The sequence below is a fragment of the Gracilinanus agilis genome, chromosome 5 (assembly GCF_016433145.1).
Source record: "Gracilinanus agilis isolate LMUSP501 chromosome 5, AgileGrace, whole genome shotgun sequence".
In the NCBI taxonomy this organism is placed as follows: Eukaryota; Metazoa; Chordata; class Mammalia; order Didelphimorphia; family Didelphidae; genus Gracilinanus; species Gracilinanus agilis.
In genome coordinates this window covers 237,770,265-237,793,089 of record NC_058134.1, presented here as the reverse complement: position 1 = coordinate 237,793,089, position 22,825 = coordinate 237,770,265, and the positions used below count along the sequence as shown (strand labels likewise).

General features: G+C 39.3%; 1 protein-coding gene across 2 annotated transcripts in view; it reads left to right on the top strand.

The window, feature by feature from the left end:
* The window catches only part of CRADD (CASP2 and RIPK1 domain containing adaptor with death domain), a 246,985-nt gene extending 226,286 nt beyond the window's left edge, over nt 1–20,699 (top strand). The window contains exon 4 of one of the 2 annotated variants that reach the window (XM_044677417.1): nt 19,103–20,699. In XM_044677417.1, coding sequence (XP_044533352.1) covers nt 19,103–19,395 — 293 coding nt within the window. In that variant the 3' untranslated portion in view covers nt 19,396–20,699. Of the gene's footprint in view, nt 1–19,093 lie in introns of both variants that reach the window. The other variant, XM_044677416.1, reaches the window with a different exon arrangement.
* The last annotated feature ends 2,126 nt before the right edge of the window (nt 20,700–22,825 follow it).

Here is a 22,825-nt window from a genome sequence, read left to right as displayed (position 1 = left end):
AAAGAAAGAAAGAAAGAAAAAGAAAGACACATCCAAGAACCAAGAGTGAGAAGGCCTGAGCTTCTTCTCCCTTAGGGGACTGATCCACTTATCTATAAAGCACCCTGTTAACTGTAGTCTCAATAAGTATCTTCTTAATTAAATTGCTACAGGATGTTCAAGTTAATTTAAATGAGATTAATGTACTGTACATTCTTCTTTGTGAGCACTGCTGTGCTACTGTATAGATCAGGGATGGGCAACCTTTTGAGCTTGGTGTGTCAAAATTCACCAAAAAAAACAAGCATAACTGGGGTGGTGTGTCACTTCGAGAAAAAAAAAAACATAATTTCGTGATACTTATAGTTTAACACAAATGTATAATTATAATATATAACTGTATTTAATAAACCAAAGTAGGTAAATTAATCTAGGTAGAATTGTCATCTATAGGACACCGAGTGTCTACACTACACTACAGCAAATGCTTCATCCTCGGCATGTGGCTCTATACTTCTCTATATGCAAGCACATGTCATAAAAAAAATGGTTACACATGTCAGCACTGACATGTGTGTAATAGGTTTGTCATTAAATGGCTACACATGTCAGTGCTGACACGTGTAATAGGTTTGCCATCACTAGTATAGATAGTATAAGATAGATATACAGAGAGTTCAATACAAATACATGGAATGTGGCCATTGGAAAGGACTTTTATAATGGATGTGAATGCCTACAGGATTTTGATTGGAATACTGTCATTTTTATTTAGCCCACATATACTCACATTATCCATGTCTTAACTTTTTCACAAGTGAGCAAGTCAGGGTTCTTGGGATCTGTCATATATGGCTGGAAATATCTTTGAGATACTATCAGCTTACGTGCCCATTCTGGTGAGCTCCTCTCAATATCAGTCATTAAAGTTAATATCTCCTGTATCGTTGATTAAATCAGTGATTTACATCTCACTATCATTACTCAATTAATATCAGTAAGTAGTAGCAAAGGGATATTTCCTGGAAATTTAGTGACATTAGACATGCAAAACCATCCCTCCATCCCTAAATGGGAGTTACACTCTTTCCTCAGTCCTGGAGGAGAGGGAGCTCAACCTTAAAGTCATTGCCACACAGCACTCACTTCATCATATTAATCTCTGAATGTGGCATAGCTGCTGGATGAGTTGCTCCTTTGCCAAAAATTTGGCATCTCGTTATCCACCAATTGATGAGCAGTTGAGCAAATTGCTCCTTAAGGGTGTACTCCTCACTAAGCTTTTGTTGTTGTTCAGTCATTTTCTCAAGTGTGTCCAACTCTTCGTGACCTCTTTTGATGTTTTCTTGGCAAAGATAATGGAGTAGTTTGTATTTTTATTCCCAGCACATAGCATAATGTTAGGTCATATTTGAACTCAGGTCTTCCTGACTCCAGACCAAGCAATTTATTTATTGTTCTATAGTTTCTTAGTGTCTTCAACAAACAGAGAAGTTTAAAAGAAAGATGGGATTAAAGAGGAAAAATGATAAGTTCCACTCCAGACATGCTGAGTTTGAGATGTCTCTGGCCCATACAATTTGAAATCTCTACTCAGCAATTGGTGATTTTGGATTAAACCTCAGAGGAGAGACTGGAGCTGAATATATAGACCTGGGTGGATAGATCATCATAGAGATGATCATTAAATATACAGGAGTTCATCAAGTTACCAAGATAGAGAGAAAAGACTAAGGAGGCTTAGGTCAGAATCTTAGGGAACACCCACAGTTAAGGGATGAGATCTGAATGATGGATTATTAAGGAATGCTGAGGTCCTCTAGTTTAAGGTCAAGATTTGAGGGAAGGAGAGAGAGTATGAGGAATTTGCTGAATTACTTGAGAAAGGAGGGAGTAAAGGTGCTGGATATGAGGGAGGCCAACTTGGAGAGTACTCTTCCCAAAATTTAGGTGTGAAATGAACAGAACTTAGGTAGGATATTGTTAATGGAGAAGCAGAAACCATTATGAGGGATATTTTAAATGGAAAATTGGTAGGTCTTGGTAATAGATAAGAGACAAATAAATCAAAGATGCCTTAAAAATTTAAGCCTTGTGAGAATTTTCCTGTGGAAAAAGACAAGTAACGTGGGAGGAGAAGGTCTTGACTGAAAAGAAGGTTAAAAAATTATTTTGGATGTCTTGAATGTGAGGTAGAGGTATGACATTTATGTGGAAATGACCAGTTAGGATGTTAAAGAGAAAGGGGCTCAGAAAATAAAACAGATAAAGATTGGAAATATAGACTTGAAAACCATTCACATGGAAGTAATTCTTAAAGCCATAGGAAGTATGAGTTCCTTGAAGAAAAGAATCCATCAATCATTCAATGAGCAAGCATTTATTAAGTACCTAATGTACGTGGATTATAAGAACAAGAGTTAAAGAGTTCCTTCTGTCAAGGACAGCTTATGTGGCAACAGCAACACAAAAAGAGAGTAGAGCAGCGATGGGCAACCTTTTGAGCTTGGTTTGTCAAAATTTGGCCAAAAGCTGAGCATAACTCAGGTGGTGTGTCACTTCAAGAAAAAACCATAATCTCATGATATTTATAGTTTAAATAACAAAATGTATAATTTTAATATATAACTGTATTTAATAAACCAAAAAATAATTATTTAGCTTACCGGCTTAGTGACTTCTTTGTTCATCTGTCAGTTGGTTTCTTTTGTTGGTCTTGATATTATTTAACTTGTGTGGGGTGCTGTGAACTAAGATAAGTGAGGGGAAGGGGTATAAAAATAAAATTAATATATAAAGATAACTTTTAAAAATATTATGGTTTTTATAAGATTTATTAGTAGCCTCTAGAAAGTAAAGCCACATGCCATGCTAACTTAGGCAGTTAAAAAAACCCACTGTTCCCAGCTCTCACCATGCCGCAATAGGTAGCAAAGAGAGAAATGAAACTCCAGCCTCTCAGTTTTATCCCTCTGTCTACATCATTGTGTAATGACAGGAAGTCAGTGGGCTCATGGGAAATGTAGTTCAAGGACCCCAATACACATTCTCCCCTTAGAGCCAAGGGAGACTGGTCTCCCCAAAGGCTCTTGTAAACATTTTAAATTACAGCAATTTGGGGATAAAAGAAAAAGGACAAAACCAATGATCCAATGATTGCTAGGAGCATTGACAAAAAGCCAATTAGGGGACAGTCCCCTTTGGCATAAGAGTGTATAGTCAAAACTAAATGTATTCACCCCCCCACACACACACACACATTTCAATCAACTGCACCCCAGAGTTCACTGTGGATCTTCTTGATGCAGTGTAGATTTCTGCAGGCATCTTCATGGTGCCTTCTCCAAACAGTTCACTTTCTGGATTCAGGGAAGTAGCAAGTTTCTTATCTTGAAATTACTCTCAAAAGAATTTAAACTTTACATTATAGATTATAATAATACATACACACCTGAGAAGAAGAATAACATATTCCCCCCTGAAGAGGATAAAGATAAACACCCAGATCAGCTAAGGATACATGACTGAGTTATGGGGGTATATGAGTCAATTATTAAAAGAAACCCCAAAACATCAAAAATCCAAATAAAATAGAAAAAATAAATTGTGGATTAAATATAAAATGTCAAAGTCTTATGTCCAAAAATGTAAATAAAGGAAAAATAAACTTATAATAGGTCCTTGGACCAAGACTCAATTAAAGTGATCTCTATCACACAAGTCTGTAGGACAAAATATAGTAATAATGCACTTACCCATTGGCAGCCAAGACTACAGGAAGTTGCCATACTCTACGAGAGAAAAAAGGACTAGATTTTTGTGTAAAAGGGAAGTGTCATTTCCTGGTCTGATTTGCCTTCACTCTCAGGGATAGAGGGAGCCAGGATGATAGCCAACCTTCAGTACTTGACTAGGATGTGACTCAGGGAAAGCTAGCCTCTAACATATGTCAGAAAAGCCACAAACCTGAACCCCAAACACTAAGTTCAAGTCCTTTAGTATTGACATAGAAATTCATCCATCCTACCTGGATTGGTTTGGTCTTTTACCTGGATTGGTTTGGTCTTTTTTGACCTTGTGCTCCTAGGCACTGTGTAGAATCTCATCAATCCCATTGAGATTGGTTGGTCTCCTTGACCTTGTGCTTCTTTGCACTGTATTGTGGCTCTTTTGTTCCCTTCTCCTGGAATCAGACACAAACATTAATCACACTTTCATAACATTTATCAATAAATGGCAGTTTTCCATAGACTAAAGCTTTTGGGTATGCATTAATATCATAGCAAATATATATTTATATTATTATTATTATTCCTGTTGACTCCTTAGGAGCATAGGGCCGCAACCATCTCATGCCAGTGGACTCTGTTCTGGGCAACTTCCCCCAGCTGGGCCCATGTCATTCCAACTGTTTTTGTTTCATTTTCGGCAGATCTTCGCCAGGTCTGTTTTGGTCTTCCGACTTTCCTCCTCCCTGAAGGGTTCCAGCACAATGCTTGTCTGGCTACGTTGTCTTCCGGTTGTCTTCTGGTTTTTATATTAAACTTATATTACTGTAAAATAAAAAAAAGATTAATATTGATAATGTGTTCAAGTACAAAAATAAAAGAAAAAAAGAAACTCAAAACTGTATTGCAAATACAAGGGAAAAATAATAAAATAATGTTTTAAAAATCAAAAATATATAGCTTAGAATCAGTGAAAGATTTCTCACCCAAAAAATGAGATCCATTTCCTTTTTAAACTTGGTCATGAACTACTGTGAATGCAAATTATTTTCACAAAATAGCAGATTTACAAAAACAATAACATAGTAGATAATGCACATTTAAATAAGATACCAAAATTTGTCAAAATTATAATAACACATTTAATGACAATAGCAAACAAACCCACTATCATATAGGATTCACATGAGTTTCTATATAGCCACTTGCTGTGTGATATTTAAAAAATGTATACTTGTTACAAATTCAACAGATATAGCAAATATTTCAACCTTGGCTGAGATATTTTTAATAAAATCTATTACTGCCTTCATCCAAAATGGGGCAGAGCCTAGAAAAAAAAAAACCAAAGCTGATAAAAAAAACTTTTGTGGGTCTAAAATATCACCAAGAAGTCTAGATCCTTCTGGTGGAAAATATAATAAGCTGAAGAGTACACATATATAAAATCCTTCACAGGGAAAATCCTTCACACCTCCCGGATGAGATTGTAGCCCATTACAGGGTAACTAAGCTTCTTGGGCATCTTGCTCCCTCTGATATGGGACTATAACAGTTTACAGACCTGTCTTCAAAATGTCTCACCCATTTCACGTGGAACAGAGGAATAAATAGTGAAAATCACTTCAGATTTCTCATCCATTACATTTTTATAAATGTGGAAGTGGGGAAAAAAATAAAATAGTGTCATAGCACATCTCTTCAACTACCAGTGGGCCCTTATTTCTAAAAATCGCTTCTGAAAATTTCTCAAAACCAATTGAGATATTTAGTTCATTAAATTCTCCAAAGGTTGTATACAACAACATGTGACCTCAATAGTTGAGAGGACAAATCCAGGATACGTAGGACTTATGAGCTTTTTTTACAATGATATTTGCTTTAGTACAGTCATGGGGAGGTTCAATAAAATCATGTAACAGAATTTATCTAGTGGCCAAAAACACAGTAGCTTAAAATGATTCAGTGTAACAGAAAGATACTAGTCAGATTAACATATAAACTTAAAACAACCAAATTAAATTGTAAAACAACCAATCAGTAAAGTATAATAACATACAGAGACTTTCAAAAAACAATGGAGTCTGAAAAAGCTTACTAAGTTACTCCAGACTCTTTTAAAGTTTCTTCTCTATCCATTCAAGTTCCTTTTATCCGAACTCTGGGATCTCACATAGTGTGGGTAAATTCCTTGCTGAACATAGTGTGGGAAGGCCCAAATGGCAATGGGTTGTAGGGAGATGAATTTCTCCCCTGAATCTCAGGCAAGATAATCTCAAGGATCAGTGCACCCAGGAATGGTAGGAAGAAAAGATATAGCTGTTTTAAATAGGTAATGCACAGCTCTTTGATAGGGCAGGCCATGCTTGCCACTTTACTTCCTGATTGAAAGAGTAACCTTCCTTCCCCTTTGAGTTAAAAACACTAGGGCCCACATGCTATCTCAGTCCCCTCTCCCACAGGCAGAGCATGGAAACCTAAATGGGGTAGGGACTAGAAAAGGCACAGGGTCAAAAACCCACGTGGAGGGGAGGAGTTTGGGTGAAGGGATTTATACTTCACCCGGTTCTTAAAACCTCCCAGCTTGTGTTTTAAAGACACAGTGGCAGCTCCAGGAATGGAAACAGCAACAGAAATAGGGAGCGGCCAGGATCTGGGATCAGTGACTGGGGAGCAGGTAGCCAGTGGTTGAAAGATCAGGAACAGAAGCAGCAGAAATAGGCAGCTGGAGCTATCAACAGCAGCATGGCTTTTACTAAATTTATTTAAGCTATCTTAAAAAATTGAGAGTTCTTCTCCCAAACTTCTGGGCACCATTAATGTAAAAAATAAAATGAATATATAATAATGACTTTTAAAATATTATGGTTTTTATAAGATTTATTAGTAGCCACTAGAAATAAAGCCACATGCCATGCTAGCTTAGGCAGTTTAAAAACCCCACTGTTCCCAGCTCTCACCATGCTGTGATAGGTAGCAAAAAGAGAAGTGAAACACCAGCCCCTCAGTTTTATCCTTCTGTCTACATCATTGAGTAACTACAGGAAGCCAGTGGACACATGGGAAATGTAGTTCAAGGACCCCAATAGTTCTAATAACATGGGGAGAATTCTTTAACTAACCTGCCTATTAGTGACTTTTTTGTTGCTGAATTTCATTGGCTAATTCTTTTAGCTGCTAAATCTTCAATTGAAGGTTGATATTTTGTACACTTCAAGCCCAAGCAAGCGCTACTAACTTCATCTGTCAATCTGTTTCTTTTGTTGGCTTTGATATTATTTAAAATGATGAGAATAAGGTCTCACAAAAGTATGTAGAGGGAAAAATTGTGAGTAGAGTCATTGCTATATTTTTCAGGGTACTAAAAGTGTCTGGTAATTGGTTCCAGGCACTCCAAATTTTCTATTAGTAGTGGCACTCCTCTTGATTCTCCGACTGGCACCTTTCCAGATTCTTAGGCTATGACCTCAAGTTGACAAACACCTGAGCCCAGATGCTGTCTTGAAATTCTGCAAGTTGCATCTCCAAATCATCAGTATGCATCCATTGGAAACCATTTACTTCCAAACTACTGTAGACTACTACATCAGGATACTTATTTTCATTGTCTGTTCTAGGCTTCTAAATTGATTAAATCTATCACTGAACTGGTCGAGTAATGAGTCTAAAACATGCTGGTACTTTATATGCAAGGGTTCCATTTCATTTTGTATAGCTGCACTGGCCTTCTCAAAATACTTTGTTACTTGAGGAAAATACTTATAAGTTTTAGTTTCTACATCTCACTTGAAAATTTTAAGTTTACTTTCAAAAGCTTTTATGTATCCAAACATAACATCAATACTTTTGCCAAAACCTTGTAACTTTTAATTCAGTTCATTAATATGAACAGAGAGATCTATAAAAAAAATCAGTGTTGACTCAATTATCATCATAGAGTTGAGGAAAGTTTCCCAGATCCTTATCCTCAAGAAATACCTTAATTTCTTCAAAGCACTCCACAAAATGCTCAAGAACTTTGCTTCAGCTCAGCCATCTTACATTATTTTACATCAGCAGTCCACTGTAGGTGGAATTAACCATCAATAAAAGTGCAGAAAATTCTTGCTTGTGAAGGGGGCAAGCAGCTATTAAATTAATTATTTTTGTAACAACTGACATTAAGTCATTTAAGTCCGTGAATCCTGCCTTGGCACATAAAGCCTCTTGATGGATAATATAATGAAAAGGCACAATCAGATATCCAATAGCTTCTGTAAACAATTTGACAAATCCAGATTTTTTCCCCACCATGTTTTTGCCCAATCTGTTGTTACTGATATAACCTTAGAGATATCAATGCTTAGGTCACAGAATGTTTGTGTAACAACTTTATATATTTCACTTCCTGATGTACTTGTTGGCACTGATACTAACTTTATCATCTCTTTTCTCATTGTGAGACCATCTGAATATCAGCCAATAATGGCCAGCTAAGCATGTGATGTGACATCAGTAGTTTTATCAAGAGAGTTTGAAAAATATTTACAATTACTTATGTCTCTCTTTAATTGATGTTGTATGTTTGTGTTCTCATTATTTGGTCTTTTATGATATTTCTAATGAATGGTAATTCAGATATTTTCTTAATAATTTCATCTTTATTCTGTATATTGTGAAATAGAACTGATGCACATCTTAGGAGAGTTTTTAAAATAAATTTTCCCTCACTAAGTGCTTTTCCATGCTGAGCTTTGGAGTAAGCAATGCTCAAACTTGCAGATGTTATATTTATAGAGCCTGTTAAAAATTTAAGGATGGAATTAGATTGGCTCTTATAAAGGTGTAGATGCCTGGAAATGTATTCCTTCCTTTCATCCTCACTTTTTTCCAGGAGCTGGGAATTATTAGTTTCAAAATGTCTATTTATATTGCACCTTCTGTTTACTACCACTTCAGTACATAGAACGCAAAATGATCTGCCATTTTTTTCTATAATGCTATACATCTCCATCCATGTCTCTTGAAAGGGTTGGCTACTGCTATTACCACTTCCTTTACTTAACCTTGTCTTTTTATTTTTTGAGTTCTCCGTCAGGGAGGCAGTGACAGAAGATAGAATTACAGATAGCCTGTTAGCCCTGCAGGCAATTAGGGGTTAACTAGCCTAACTGACCATAAGATAGTACATGTAACTAACTGTCTTTTAGGAAAGAGCAGGGTTAATAAGCAGAAATAGAGGTTAATAAGGATGCACAACAGTAATAGGGGGGAAATGGAGTCTGCACTATGCTGCCAGATGGAGTTCCTTATGTAAATTAATATGGCTGTCGCTATTTCTAATGGCAGAAAATGGCACCCATAGCACAGGCCCTTGCCTGGCCCAGCCTCCCCCTCACTTATCTCAGTAATGATGGTCAATCAGAAATCCACGACACCCCAGAACAGTAGATTGGATGATGGTTGCTGTGGTTATGTGGTTGCTGGCAGTGGCGATCACAGGGCCCCCAGAGATGCGTCCCCTGTGGCATTCCACTGCTCCCTGCTCTGCTGGCCAGAAGTGAGGCCAAAGGTCCCCTAACAGCCCAGAAACCCCAGAACTAGATGCTCTGTGCCAGAGTTCTGTTGTTTTGTCCTACAGACCTCCAGCACAGAGTGTCTACTACACTACAGCAAATGTTTCATCCTTGGTATGCAGTCCCATGTCATCAAAAATGGCTACACATGTCAGTGCTGACATATGTGTCATAGGTTCGCCATCAGGGGACTAGAGAATGGAAAACAGAAGAGCAAAAGACTGACCTTAGAGAAATCTCAATAGTTAAGGATTTAGAGGGGGGATAGGCAGTGTCCTAGAAGCCAAAGGAAGAAAGAAGACAGGTTTTCAAGGAATAAGTGTTCTCAGAGGCAAGAAGTCAATGAGAATAAGAATGGAGAAAAGGACACAACTTGAAGACACTAATTAATGTTGAGAGACCACATTGTGTTCAAGTGATAAGGACTAAAGTCTGCAGAAAGTGCAAATAATATCTCTGATGCTTAACAGCCTTTGACTTTTTTTTTTTTTTTTTTTTTTTTTTTTGGTAAAGCATAGTGACAGAATGATTCATTTTGGCCACCATACATGACTTTTACCCTTTGCCAGTTTGCTCTTCTCATTACCTGAGTGACCAAACCCAGATGAACTCTGATAACTATGCCTGTTTCCTAGGGAGTGGTTCCTTTTTAAACCCTCATTACTGGAGATTTTTATCCTGCTTTGGGGCAGGATTAATAAAGACTCTTCAAGAAAACAGTTAAACCTGTCAGACTTGTTAGTTTCTAATTTATGATCTGTAATCTGAAGCTTCTTAAACTTTGATTTGATTTTATAACTTTACTTACTGCCCAGGAGACGAGCAAGTCAGAGAATCACCGAGTGATAGAGAACTCTATAGAAAGACAGGAAAATTACCTCTTTCACTTGATTTGGAGACTTATGCTAGGTTTTAAGTTTTGTTTTGTTTTGTTTTTAAACCCGTAACTTCTGTGTATTGGCTCTTAGGTGGAAGAGTAGTAAGGGTGGGCAATGGGGATCAAATGACTTGCCCAGGGTCACACAGCTGGGAAGTGTCTGAGGCCAGATTTGAACCCAGGACCTCCCATCTCTAGGCCTGACTCAATCTACTGAGCTACCCAGTTGCCCCAAGGTTTTAGGTTTTTAATAGTTTAATCTCCATCTTAAAATCATCTGCCAAAGCAATGCCAAAGAGTTTGCAAGGATTTCAACAACAATTGAGGGGTGGTGGCGGCAGGTGGCTCAATGGATTGAGAGCCAGGTCTAGAGATGGGAGGTCCCAAGTTCAAATCTGACCTCAGATACTTCCTAGCCATTTGACCTCGGGCAAGTCACTTAACCCCCATTGCCTAGCTCTTTCTGCTCTTTTGCCTTAGAACCAATTTACAGTATTGATCCCAAGACAAGATAAGAACAAAAAACAAAGCAAAACAAAACAATAGGAAGAAGGTAACAGGAGTAATCAATTATAGAAAATGTTCCAACAAACTTGTTAATTTTGCCTAGTTTTAATAATAAAAAACCCTGCATATTTCTATTGTTCTTTTGACCCAGAAAGGTCTTTACTGACCTTTGCTATGACACTGGAATACATGAAAGAGGGGGAGGGGGGAGAGAGAGAGAGAGAGAGAGAGAGAGAGAGAGAGAGAGAGAGAGAGAGAGAGAGAAAACAAGTATGAGTCTGTGTATATGAATGTGTGTGTATGTGTGGTATGAGTGTGTATATATTGGGGGATGTGCAAGTAGGTGTGAGTATCTACATGTGCAAATATATATATATATATATATATGCAAATGGGTATGTTTGTATAGTAGTAGTAGTAGTAGTAGTAGTAGTAGTAGTAGTAGTAGTAGTAGTAGTAGTAGTAGTAGTAATAGAAGAGGGTTTTCATTAAGGTTATAAATTTGTCATCATTTACTGAGGTACGCTTTGGACAAAGAGCCAAGTTCAAAGTCCTCAGGAATATTTTAGCCCTTTGATTGGGGATTCTATTCTCCTATTCTCTTTTCTCCTCTTTTTTTAAGGTTTTGTTTCTAAATGGACTCTGAATTACATATTCCTTAAGCCAAATAATCTCTGTTTATCCTGAAGTTTTGTCTTCTACAGTTTGAGAGGTTTCCATTTCTTACCCCATGCCTCCTTATTTAATTACATTTTGGTCCTTGTTTTTTGCCCAGATCTTCCAGCTCCCAGGCATCATCAATGGGCTCAGAAGGGGCCAGTCACTCTTTGGAGAAGGGTGGGTTCACCTGGGTGCTGAAGCACTGATTGAGATTAGTACTTGGGCCAAGATACCATAGGAAAGGTGCAATATTTGCTTTTCTCTTTCTGCATATTAGGAGCCCAAGACTCAGGAGAAGGAAAGAAAAGTAAATGTTCTAAAAACCAATTCATGAAAACCTGCTAAATTACACTAAGCAGCAGAGGCACCGATTCTGAATGCTGTGATCTCTGTTGCAATCACAAAACAGTACATAATGGTTCTGAGTACAACCTTTCTCCCTCCCTTGATCCCTTTCTCCTCGCAGGTAGAAGGGCTCTGTCTATGTGTCTCTCTGCCACCCAGTGGTCTAACTGTTTAGTCGCTATCTTTTTATGACAAATGATGAAGAACTGTTTTTTCTTATTATCATTAATCTACTGACATGCTATATGTGAGAATATAGGTGAGAGTGGGCTGCTGTCCAGTTAGGTTGACCTGGATGGCAGTCCTGGCTCTGATTCATGGTGCTCTGTGGGCCAACAAAACATACGTGTGCACCCAGGCAATTCGAAGGCAAGGAACTAGTGAGTTGTCCTGCTGTATTGGTGAAGGGAACTTCCACCATGGGAGATCCTTATATAGATTAAGCCATAGGACTGGAATAGTAACACTAAGTAACAACATCAATGATTGTGTAAGGCAGTGATGGGTAAACTTTTTAAAGAGGGGCCAAAGGAAAGGAAATGCTCCTCCATCAGTCTGTTTCTAAGGCAACTCTTTCCAAGTTTCATTGTATTGTATCCTACTTATTGTATTTGTCAGATTAGGAATAATGTCACCTGGCCGGATAGAACATTTCAGGGGGCTGCACTGGCCCTCAGGCTGTAGTTTGCCTATCACTAGTATAGGATGCAGCAGAGAAAGAACGATTCTGAGAGCCAAGATGACCCTGCATTCAAGGCCTGTCTCTTACTCATTCTGGCTGAGTGACATTGGGCAGCAAGTGTCAGAACATGCAATGACCTATGTTGGTTGATGAAGTTTTACTTCCTTCATGTTCCCTATATCAGTGAAACCACAGGTTAAACTATCTCCATTTGTCCATTTGTCCATTTGTCCATCCATCCATCCATCTATCCATCCATCCATTCATTCATCTGTTCATCTGTCCATCATTTCCCATACATACTTCTATCTGTCCATCTATCTATATCTATCCATCTGTCTGTCTTCCTCTTTCTCTGTCCATCCATCTGTCCATCTGTCTTTCCAGGTCTCTCCATTCCTCTTGTCTTCATTCTAAATACTCAACAGAACGATCCGATCCATCTAGCCCTGACTTGTAGACTTTGCTCATTTCCAAGGTGCAAATGCTCACCCTGACAATTGAACAACCCATTCAAGATGCCTTCAGCATCTTGGGAAATATCACAGGCCAATTTGGTTGGATGGAAGAATGCATGAACAGGAGTCATACGAAATCAGTCTGAAAAGAGAAAGACAGAGACAGAGACAGAGAGAGTCAAAGAGAGACAGACAGACAGACAGAGACAGAGACTGAGACTGAGACTGAGAAAGAGAACAAAGCAGGGAGTCAGGAGATGGGACTTGCAGTGTTCAAGGAACAGCAAGAAAGACACGTCACTGGATCACACAGTAAAAGAAAAGGAAGACGATATAATAAGGTGTAATAGATATAAGATATAATAATATAATAGGTGGGCTGGGTCCAACATAATGGGCTTTAAAAATTAATAGAGGTAGGGACAGCTGGGATAGAGAGCCAGGCCTAGAGAAGGGAGTTCTGGGTTCAAATCTGGCCTCAGACACTTCCTAGCTATATGACCCTGGGTAAGTCATTTAACCCCCATTGCCAGCCCCCTACTACTCTTCTGCCTTGGAACCAATACACAGTATTGATTCTAAGTCAGAAGATGAGTTTAAAAAAAAAGTAACAGAGGGGCAGGTAGGCAGCACAGTGATTAGAGCAACAGGCCTGGAGTAGGGAGGCCCTGGGTTCAAATCAGACCTTAGACACATCCCAGCTGTGTGATCCTGGACAAGTCATTTAACCCCAATTGCCTAGCCCTTGTCCTTTTCTCTTACAGTTTTTACTAAGACAGAAAGTAAGGGTTTAAAAATAAAAATAAAACTATCAGAGGATAGAGAAGGGAATGAATGTGGGAGATTTTGTGGGGATAGAGCTGGTAGGACTAGACAGTTGCCAAGTCCTGGTTGACTCTGGGACACGGGGAGAAGAAGATGTTCTATAGCCAGAACCAAGCTATCCAGGACCACCTGCCCTCTGAGTCTGAACTGGGCTTCCGCCTTGTTTTCTTCCCCCTGGCCTGCTAATCCCTCCACTTGCCATTTCAATGCCTATCACTGGAACTTCCCAATGTGGCCATCAGGGAAATCAGATTTAGCAAGCCCTTTTAGTTCATTTCTCCACCTCTCTGCAGTGCCAGATTGTTCCCTGCGCTTATCCTCCAGAACAGTAGGTTCTAATTAGTTTTTCCCATTGAAAGTATTTTTCTTTTATTTCCAGACACTGAGCTTGGCAGCCAATGACAGCGGTCTAGTTTGTAAAACTCCCCACCATTTGGGGGCTGAGAGTTAATTTATCCAGCGGAGAAGCTGGTAGACATCCGAGCTGATTGGCTTGCTCAAGCCCAGCAACAGCATCCAGTGAAGAGCAATAATGGCCGTTCAAAGTTTTCCTGCCCAGGCAGGCCCTCTCTAAGCCCCTGTGTAAGGTACTCCAAACATGAGAGTGCCCATTTTACAGATGGGGAATTGGAGATTCAGAGAGAGAAACTGGCCTGCTCCAACTACCCAGTGCTTACGTGTGCCAGAGACTGGATTTGAACCCAAACGTACCAGCTCCCAGTTCAGGGGCTCAGAAACCCAAGATGAGGAGAGTCGTTCAGAGAGCTACCCTTCAGGACTTCCTGTCCTGCCTCTAATGAATTCCATCCCAGGATACTGAAAGAGCCCCAGATGCGACTGCTTGCCTGTCACCTCTCAGCAGCACAGGAAATAAGAACACTAGTCAGTCAACAAATATATATTAAGCCCCAGCTACTTGGGATATAAAGACAAAAGTGAAGCGGCCCAGGACACTGCAGACCTTGCCATCTAGCCAGAGGGGATAATACGGACATAGAGAGCACCCCTAGAATCTTGGCACTGCACTAAAACAGTTGGGACATCCTGTACATCCAGATTCTGGTTGGCACAAATAGTGAATCCTATTAAGTAGTTGCATTATTCAGATTCACACTGCAAGCTTCCATTGGACTGGAACAAATTGCATATAATTAAAACCTCAAATAGCACCCAGGTGGCAAAGTGGATAGAGGGCAAGGCCTACAGTCAGGAAAACCTGAGTTCAGATCCTACTCCAGACACTCACTAACAGTTGGGCGACCTTGGACAAGTCACTTAATCCTATTTGCCTCAGTTTCTTCATCTGTAAAATGAGATGGGGAAGGAGATGGCAAACCACTCCAGTATTTCTGCCAGAAAAACCCCAAATGAGGTCAGGAAGAGTTGGATAGGACTGAAACGACTGAAAACAACCACCACCGCCAGAACCACCACACTCACCCTCAGTTGATGTAAATTCGAATAATTCAGCCTTTTCACTGACTGATTCATACTAATGGAGACTTAGCTCTATCTATCTATCTATCTATCTATTTATTTATCTAAATTTATTTATTTTTTATTTTTAGAAAAATTTTCCATGGTTACATGATTCATGTTTTTACTTTTCTCTTCACCCCCTCAAACTCCTCCCCCCCATAGCTAACTTGCATTTCCATTGGTTTTAACATATGTCATCAATCAAGACTTATTTACATATTATTGATAGTTGTATTTGTGTGGTCATTTTGAGTCTACATTCCTAACCATGTCTGCCTCAACCCATGTGTTCAAGCAGTTGTTTTACTTCTGTGTTTCCACTCCCACAGTTCTTCCTCTGAATGTGGGTAGCTTTCTTTTCCTTAAGTCCCTCAGCCTTGCTCTGGTTCCTTGCATTGCTGCTACTATAGAAGTCTGTTATGTTCTATTTTACCACAGTGTATCAGTCTCTGTGTACAATGTTCTTCTGGCTCTGCTCCTTTTACTCTGCATCAATTCCTGGAGGTCTTTCCAGTTCACATGGAATTCCTCCAGTTTATTATTCCTTTGAGCACAATAGTATTCCATCACCAGCATATACCACAGTTTGCTCAGCCATTCCCCAATTGAAGGACATACCCTCATTTTCCAGTTTTTTGCCACCACAAAAAGCACAGCTATAAGTATTTTCATACAAGTCTTTTTATCTATGATCTCTTTGAGGTACAACCCCAACAATGGAATGGCTGGATCAAAGGGAAGGCATTCTTTTATAGCCCTTTGAACATAGTTCCAAATTGCCAGCCAGAATGGTTAGATCAGTTCACAACTCCACCAGCAATGCATTAATGTCCCAATTTTGCCACATTCCCTCCAACATTCATTACTTTCCCCTGCTATCATTTTAGCCAATCTGCTAGGTGTGAGGTGATACCTCAGAGTTGTTTTAATTTGCATTTCTCTAATTATTAGAGATTTAGAACACTTTCTCATGTGCTTATTGATACTTTTGATTTCTTTATCTGAAGATTGCCTATTCATGTCCCTTGCCCATTTATCAATTGGGGATGGCTTGATTTTTTTATACAATCGATTTAGTTCCTTGTATATTTGAGTAATTAGACCTGTCAGAATTTTTTGTTATAAAGATTTTTTCCCAGTTTGTTGTTTCCCTTCTGATTTTGGTTGCATTGTTTTTGTTTGCACAAAAGTGTTTTAATTTAATATAATCAAAATTATTTATTTTACATTTTGTAATTTTTCTATCTCTTGCTTGGTTTTAAAATCTTTCCTTTCCCAGAGATCTGAGAAATATACTATTTTGTGTTCACTGAATTTATTTACAGTTTCCTTCTTTATATTCAAGTCTTTTACACATTCTGAATTTATCTTGGTGTAGGGTGTGAGATATTAATCTAAACCTGATCTCTCCCATATTGTTTTCCAATTTTCCCAGCAATTTTTGTCAAATAGTGAATTTTTGTCCCGAAAGTTGGGCTCTTTGGGTTTATCATACACTGTTTTGCTGATGTCATTTACCCTATTCCACTGATCCTCCCTTCTGTCTCTTAGCCAGTACCATATTGTTTTGATGACTGCTGCTTTATAGTATAGTTTAATATCTGGTACTGCTAGGCCCCCTTCCTTCGTGTTTTTTTTTCATCATTTCCCTTGAAATTCTTGATCTTTTGTTCTTCCAAATAAACTTTGTTATAGTTTTTTCTAATTCAGTAAAAAAGTTTTTTGGTAAGTAAATTAATTTGGGTAGAATGGTCATTTTTATTATGTTAGCTTGTCCTACCCATGAGCAGTCAATGTTTTTCCAATTGTTTAGATCTAGTTTTAATTGTTTGGAAAGTGTTTTGTAGTTGTGTTCGTATAATTCCTGTGTTTGTCTTGGCATATAGATTCCTAAGTATTTTATGTTGTCTAGGGTGATTTTAAATGGTGTTTCTCTTTCTACCTCTTGCTGCTGTGATGTGTTGAAAATATATAAAAATGCTGAGACATAACTCTAAATAAACTAAGTAGATGCAAGGTGATTTGGAGGGGGAACCCCTAGAGCATGGGGAGGGAATCAGGAAAGATCAGGAAAGACTCCATTTAAAAGAGAGAGATTGAACTAAACCTTGAAGGAAACTAAGGATTCTCTGACACGACAGTGAAGAGGCTTGAGTTATTGCCTGTGAAAGCCACAGAGATGAGTGAGAGAGCACTGTGTGCAAGGAGCAGTGAGAAGACCTGTGTGGCAGGACCAGAATATCTGTGAATGAAAGAAATAATATAGCGGAAGGGTAGGAAGGGGCCAGGTTATAAAGGACTTTAAAGACTTAACAGAAGACTTTGTATTTGACCCTGGAAGTGATCGGGCATCCCTGGAGTGTGCTGAATAGGAGAATGACATAGCTACACTTGTACTTTTGGAAAAACACTGTAACAGCTGTGTGGAGGATGGATTGGAGTGGGGAGACACAAGAATGAGGGAGACTAATTAGCTTGTTGTCATTCAGTTGTTTTCAATCATCTCTGACTCTTCATGACACCATTTGGGGTTGTTTTGGCAAAGATGCTGGAATAGTTTGCCATTTCCTTTTCCTTTTCCAGCTCATTATAAAGATGAGGAAACTGAGGCAAACAAGGTTAAATAACTCGCCCAGGGTCACAGAGCTACCAAGTGTCTGAGACCAAATTTGAACTCAGGAAGATGAGTCTCCCTGACTCCAAGCCTGACCCTCAGTGCCCATGACACCGCCTGGCTAACCTGACCAATTAGCAGGTTATTGCGATACTGAAGAAGGCCTGGCCATGGGCAATGGTTGTGTGAATGGAGAGAAGGGAACAGATATGGTTGTCTAAACCAAAGCCAAAACACTATTTGGAGAAAATTGTTGGGAAAACTAGAAGACAGTCTGGCAGCAATAAGAGATAGGTCAATATTATACACCATTTACCAAGATAAGATCAAAACAGATACATGACTGGACATAAAGGGAGATATAAGCAAAACAGAAGAAAAGAGAACACAGGACTGATCAAATTTATGGATAGGAGAGGAATTTATGAATAAGTGAGATAGAGAGTATTGTGGTTTACGAAGTGGATAATTTTACTTATATTAAATTAAAAAGATTTTGTACAAATAAAAGTAATGTAGCCAAGATCCAATCATTCTGGAGAACAATCTGGTATTATAGAGTTATAAAAGTGTGTAAAACTTCTGACCCTGCAATACCACTATTGGTTATGTTTCCTAAGGTGACTAGGGAAAAAGGAAAAAAAGAACCAACCTGTATGTTCCCTTTTGGTTTTAACCCTTACCTTCTGTCTTAGAATCAATACTGTGTATGGGTTCTAAGGCAGAAGAGTGGTAAGGGCCAGCCAATGGAGGTTAAGTGACTTGCCCAGGGTCACACAGCTGGGAAGTGTCTGAGGCCAGATTTGAGCCTAGGACCTCCTGTCTCTAGGTCTGGCTCTCATTCCACTGGGTTACTTAGCTGCCTCCTGAGTGTATATAGCAGCTCTCTTTGTGGAGGCAAAAACCTATAAATTGAGATGATGCCCATCAATTGGGGAATGGCTGAACAAGTTGTAGCATTATTATTGGGATGAAACACTACTGTGCCATAAAAAATGATGAGCAGCTTAATTTTCTTAAAAAACATGAGATTATGAAGAGCAAAATAAGCAGAACCAAGAGAACACTATCTATAGCAACAGAAATATTGTTTGAAGAATGGCTTGTATATGTCCACCTCCAGAGGAAGAACTGATAAATAGAAATAAACAAGACCTAGTTTTCTATATACATATATATTTTTGGCAATATGTTGCTTTCTCCAGAGAGGGAAGGAGGGAGTTGCCTGGGAATTTTAATGTAAGAAACAAATAAATAAATTTAAACATTTTTTAAAATTGTGAATCAAACAAGAATGACAGGGTTGGGATTCTGGGATCTTGATGCCCAATGGGACATATTTTCTTACTAACTCTTTCCTCCTTCTTTCCTTTTTCCATCTCAGGTAACCAAGCAAGTCAAATCCCTCCCCATGTTCTGACAAGCTCCCCCTCTGATCAGCAGATTAACCAGCTGGCCAGGAAGCTGGGCCCTGAGTGGGAGCCCGTCGCGCTGTCCCTGGGTCTGTCACAGAGAGACATCTACCGCTGCAAGGTCAACCATCCCTACAATGTGCAGTCCCAGATCGTGGAGGCCTTTGTCCAGTGGAGGCAGAAGAACGGGAGCCAGGCGACCATCCAGAGCTTGCAGAAGGGGCTGGTGGCCATGGATGTGGACCCTTCCGTGCTCCAGCACATGTTAGAGTAAACCACTTTGCCATCCCTTTCTCGGCTCCTCAGTGAATCCAATGTGCTGAGCCATTAGACTTTGCTTTAAGGCAGGTGTCTTACAGTGTTTTCTTTTTTCATTTTTCTGTAGACGAAGTGGAATGAGTGGCTCGACTTGACAGCTTACTTTTAAGACCAGATCTCTTAAGAGATCTTAGCTGTTTACTGAAATTTTCATTTTAAAAAATTGCACGAGGCAACGATTGATTTTTGACTGTTGAGAGATCACTGGGTTTCTTTTTCAAATGCAACATCCCTATCACAAATATAGACACCCTGTACTCAAGATGTTTTCTTTGCATTGGCTGAGAAGGAAATACAGACTTTGCTGTCCATTATAATTATGATAGGAACATTATAAGTCCTGCTTTTACCAGTAAAAAAAGGAATTCTTACCATAACAAGCCCTCCCCCAGAAGTCATTGGAGTTTTTTCCCCCTCCTGAGACTAAATAGGTTAAGAAAGCAAAATTACCATAACTAATGAGACTTCCAGAGAGACCATATGATGTAGGGAATAGAGCTGATGGCTTTGGAGTCTGGGAGACCTGATTTCAAGTCCTGACCAGAGCTGGCTATATGACCCTGGGTAAGTCACTACAATCTATCCATATCCCCAGGGAATTCTCTGTGATTACACATTGCAGAGAAGGTACTGGTCTACATTAAAAACAAAAACAAACAACAAAAAAAAACAACCAGATCCAGTAAAAAAAAAACCATTACTTTTTCAGGTATAATAGATAGAAGTTATTGAATCAATGAACATTTATTAGATGTTTTTATGTGCCAGCTAAGCTGTGTAACTTTGGACAAATCCCTTTCTCGGCCTCAGTTTTCTCCTCTTAAAATGAATAGGTTGGTCTTTATGAAGAACCCTTTCTGCCTCTGCATCTGTAATCCTCTGAGACATCCTACTTGGCACTGGGGAAAGGGGAAAATCAAAGTCTGGGCCCTTAAGGAGGGAAGGGGAACAAGATCAACATGTGCGTAGCTAAATAAATACAAATAAACATCACGGTGGAGAGAGTACTGGGTCTGACCTCAGGAACTTCCCATGTTCGAATCCTGCCTCAGATACTTTCCTGACTGGGGGACTCTGGGAAAGTCATTTAACCTCTGCCTGCCTCCATTTGCTCATCTATGAAATGGGGATAATAACAGCCTCTCCCTCCCCCAGGAGGCTGTGAGGAATAAGTGAGATAATAGTCAGAGGAAAGAGTCATTTCTTTCTTTAAAAACAAAACAAAACAAAACAAAAACTCTTACCTTTTACCTTCAGATCAATATTGTGTTTTAGTTCCAAAGCAGAAGAGCGGTAAGGGCTAGGCAATGGGGGTTAAGTGACTTGCTCAGGGTCTCACAGCTAGGATGTGTCTGAGGCAAGATTTGAATCCGGGACTTCCCATCTGGCTCTCAATCCACTGATCCACCTAGTTGTCCCTAAGAATAATTTCTAATACCATTCTTCAGAAATCTAAAAAGACATCTTTACAAAAAAATTTTTTATGAAAGGAAAACCAGATCTCCTAGGATGATGGAGAGATTCTTTGGTTAAAAGTGATTGTTTACAATGACAGGTTTACTTATTTGCCTTCTTCCCAATTGTCTCTTCTTTAAAGCTGTGTACCCCCGGCCCCGATGTGCTATAAATCTCATCAGTCTGATTGTATCTTTCTGTATCAAATCACGGATTGTCCTTTTATGGAATCTCAAATAAATTGTTGAAATCCATTGGGACCCTCAGTTTTTGTCTCTTCGATGTTGTTCTTCTCTGTTTGGTGATGGAGATTTGTGGTGAATCCTTCGTTTCCAGCTGCTAGCGACCATGTCTGTGTATGAATGAAAACGGTAATAACCACTTACATTTCTACAGCAATTTATAGTTTCCAAAGTAATTTCCCAATGAGGTTCAGATAGTGCAGTAGGAAGAGCGCTACATTTTGAGTCTTTGAGAACTGACTCCAAAATCTGTCCCTGCTACTTCCTCTTAACCTCCCTGGGTCTCCGTTTTCTTAACTGCAAAATGGGGAGGTTGGGCTAGATGACCTCAGAGGTCCCTTCCAGCTCTTGATCTAGGATCTTATGATTTTAAGAAAGTTAACTCCTCTCAGCCTCAGTTTCCTCATTTGTAAAATGGAGAGATTGAACTAGATGACCTCTCAGCATTAGGCCTATGATCCTATGACACTTCCGAGTTGGAGAGTATGATATTATTCCTATTTCATGGATGAGAAAACTGAGAAACTGAGAAATAAAATCGCTTGTCATAGTTAGGAAGTATTGAAGCCAAGATTCAAATCTAAAGTCTAAATGTGACTCTTGGAAAGTCATTTAACCCTGTTGCCTCAGTTTCCTCATTAGACAAATGAGATGGAAAAAAAACTGCTCCAGCATCTCTGCCAAGAAAACCCTAAATGGGGTCACAAAGAGTCAAACACCACTGAAATGATTCAACAGCAGCAATAGCACTCGCGTTAACTCCTCTGGCTAGTGTAGACCAAACTTGATCTGAGCCTATTAATGGAGTTAATCATTCCATCTGCAAATCTTCCTGAAATAGAATGGCAGCATTCTCTAGGAAAGATCATTTACAGTGAAACATCAGTGATCTGTCAGGAATGAGAGACATCAAATTATTTTTTCTAATTTTTTTATTTTTTAAACCCTTAACTTCTGTGTATTGCTCCTAGGTGGAAGAGTGGTAAGGGTGGGCAATGGGGGTCAAGTGACTTGCCCAGGGTCACACAGCTGGGAAGTGTCTGAGGCCAGATTTGAACCCAGGACCTCCCGTCTCTAGGCCTGACTCTCAATCCACTGAGCTACCCAGCTGCCCCTCAAATTATTTTTAATGAATTCATAACTGGAGAAGAAATAGCAGCAGCGATGGTTATAGAAAGGACTTTTTTTTTTTTGTTTTACCAGACCTGTTATCTCATTAGTTTGGGAAGCTCCTATTGAAGGATGCTTCCTATCAATGCAGACTGGCACATTTTTTGCAGCTTATAGCCTTAGTGTTGCCTGTGGCACTGTGAAAAGGGGGAGACTTATCCAAGATCACACACTATATATGTGGCAGGAGACTCACTTGAGCCCAGGGGTTCTTGACTCTGAGGTTGACCTTCTGTCCATCATGCCAAGCTGTCCTTGAGCACTGAATCATTACCTGTTCAAGAAGGAAGATAGACTCATGGTTTTAGCCTTCAGAATTGTAAAAATCTTAGCTATCATCTAATCAAATTCCCTCATTTTACTGATGAAGAAACTGAATTCACAGACTTGCCCAAGGTCGTATGTCCTATAATAAATCAGGACAGAGCTGAGATCTGAACCTAGGACTTCTTGCTCCGAATCTCTGGCTCTTTCTTTCTGTGCCCATTCCTAGCCAAGATTCAAAGATGAGAGGGAATG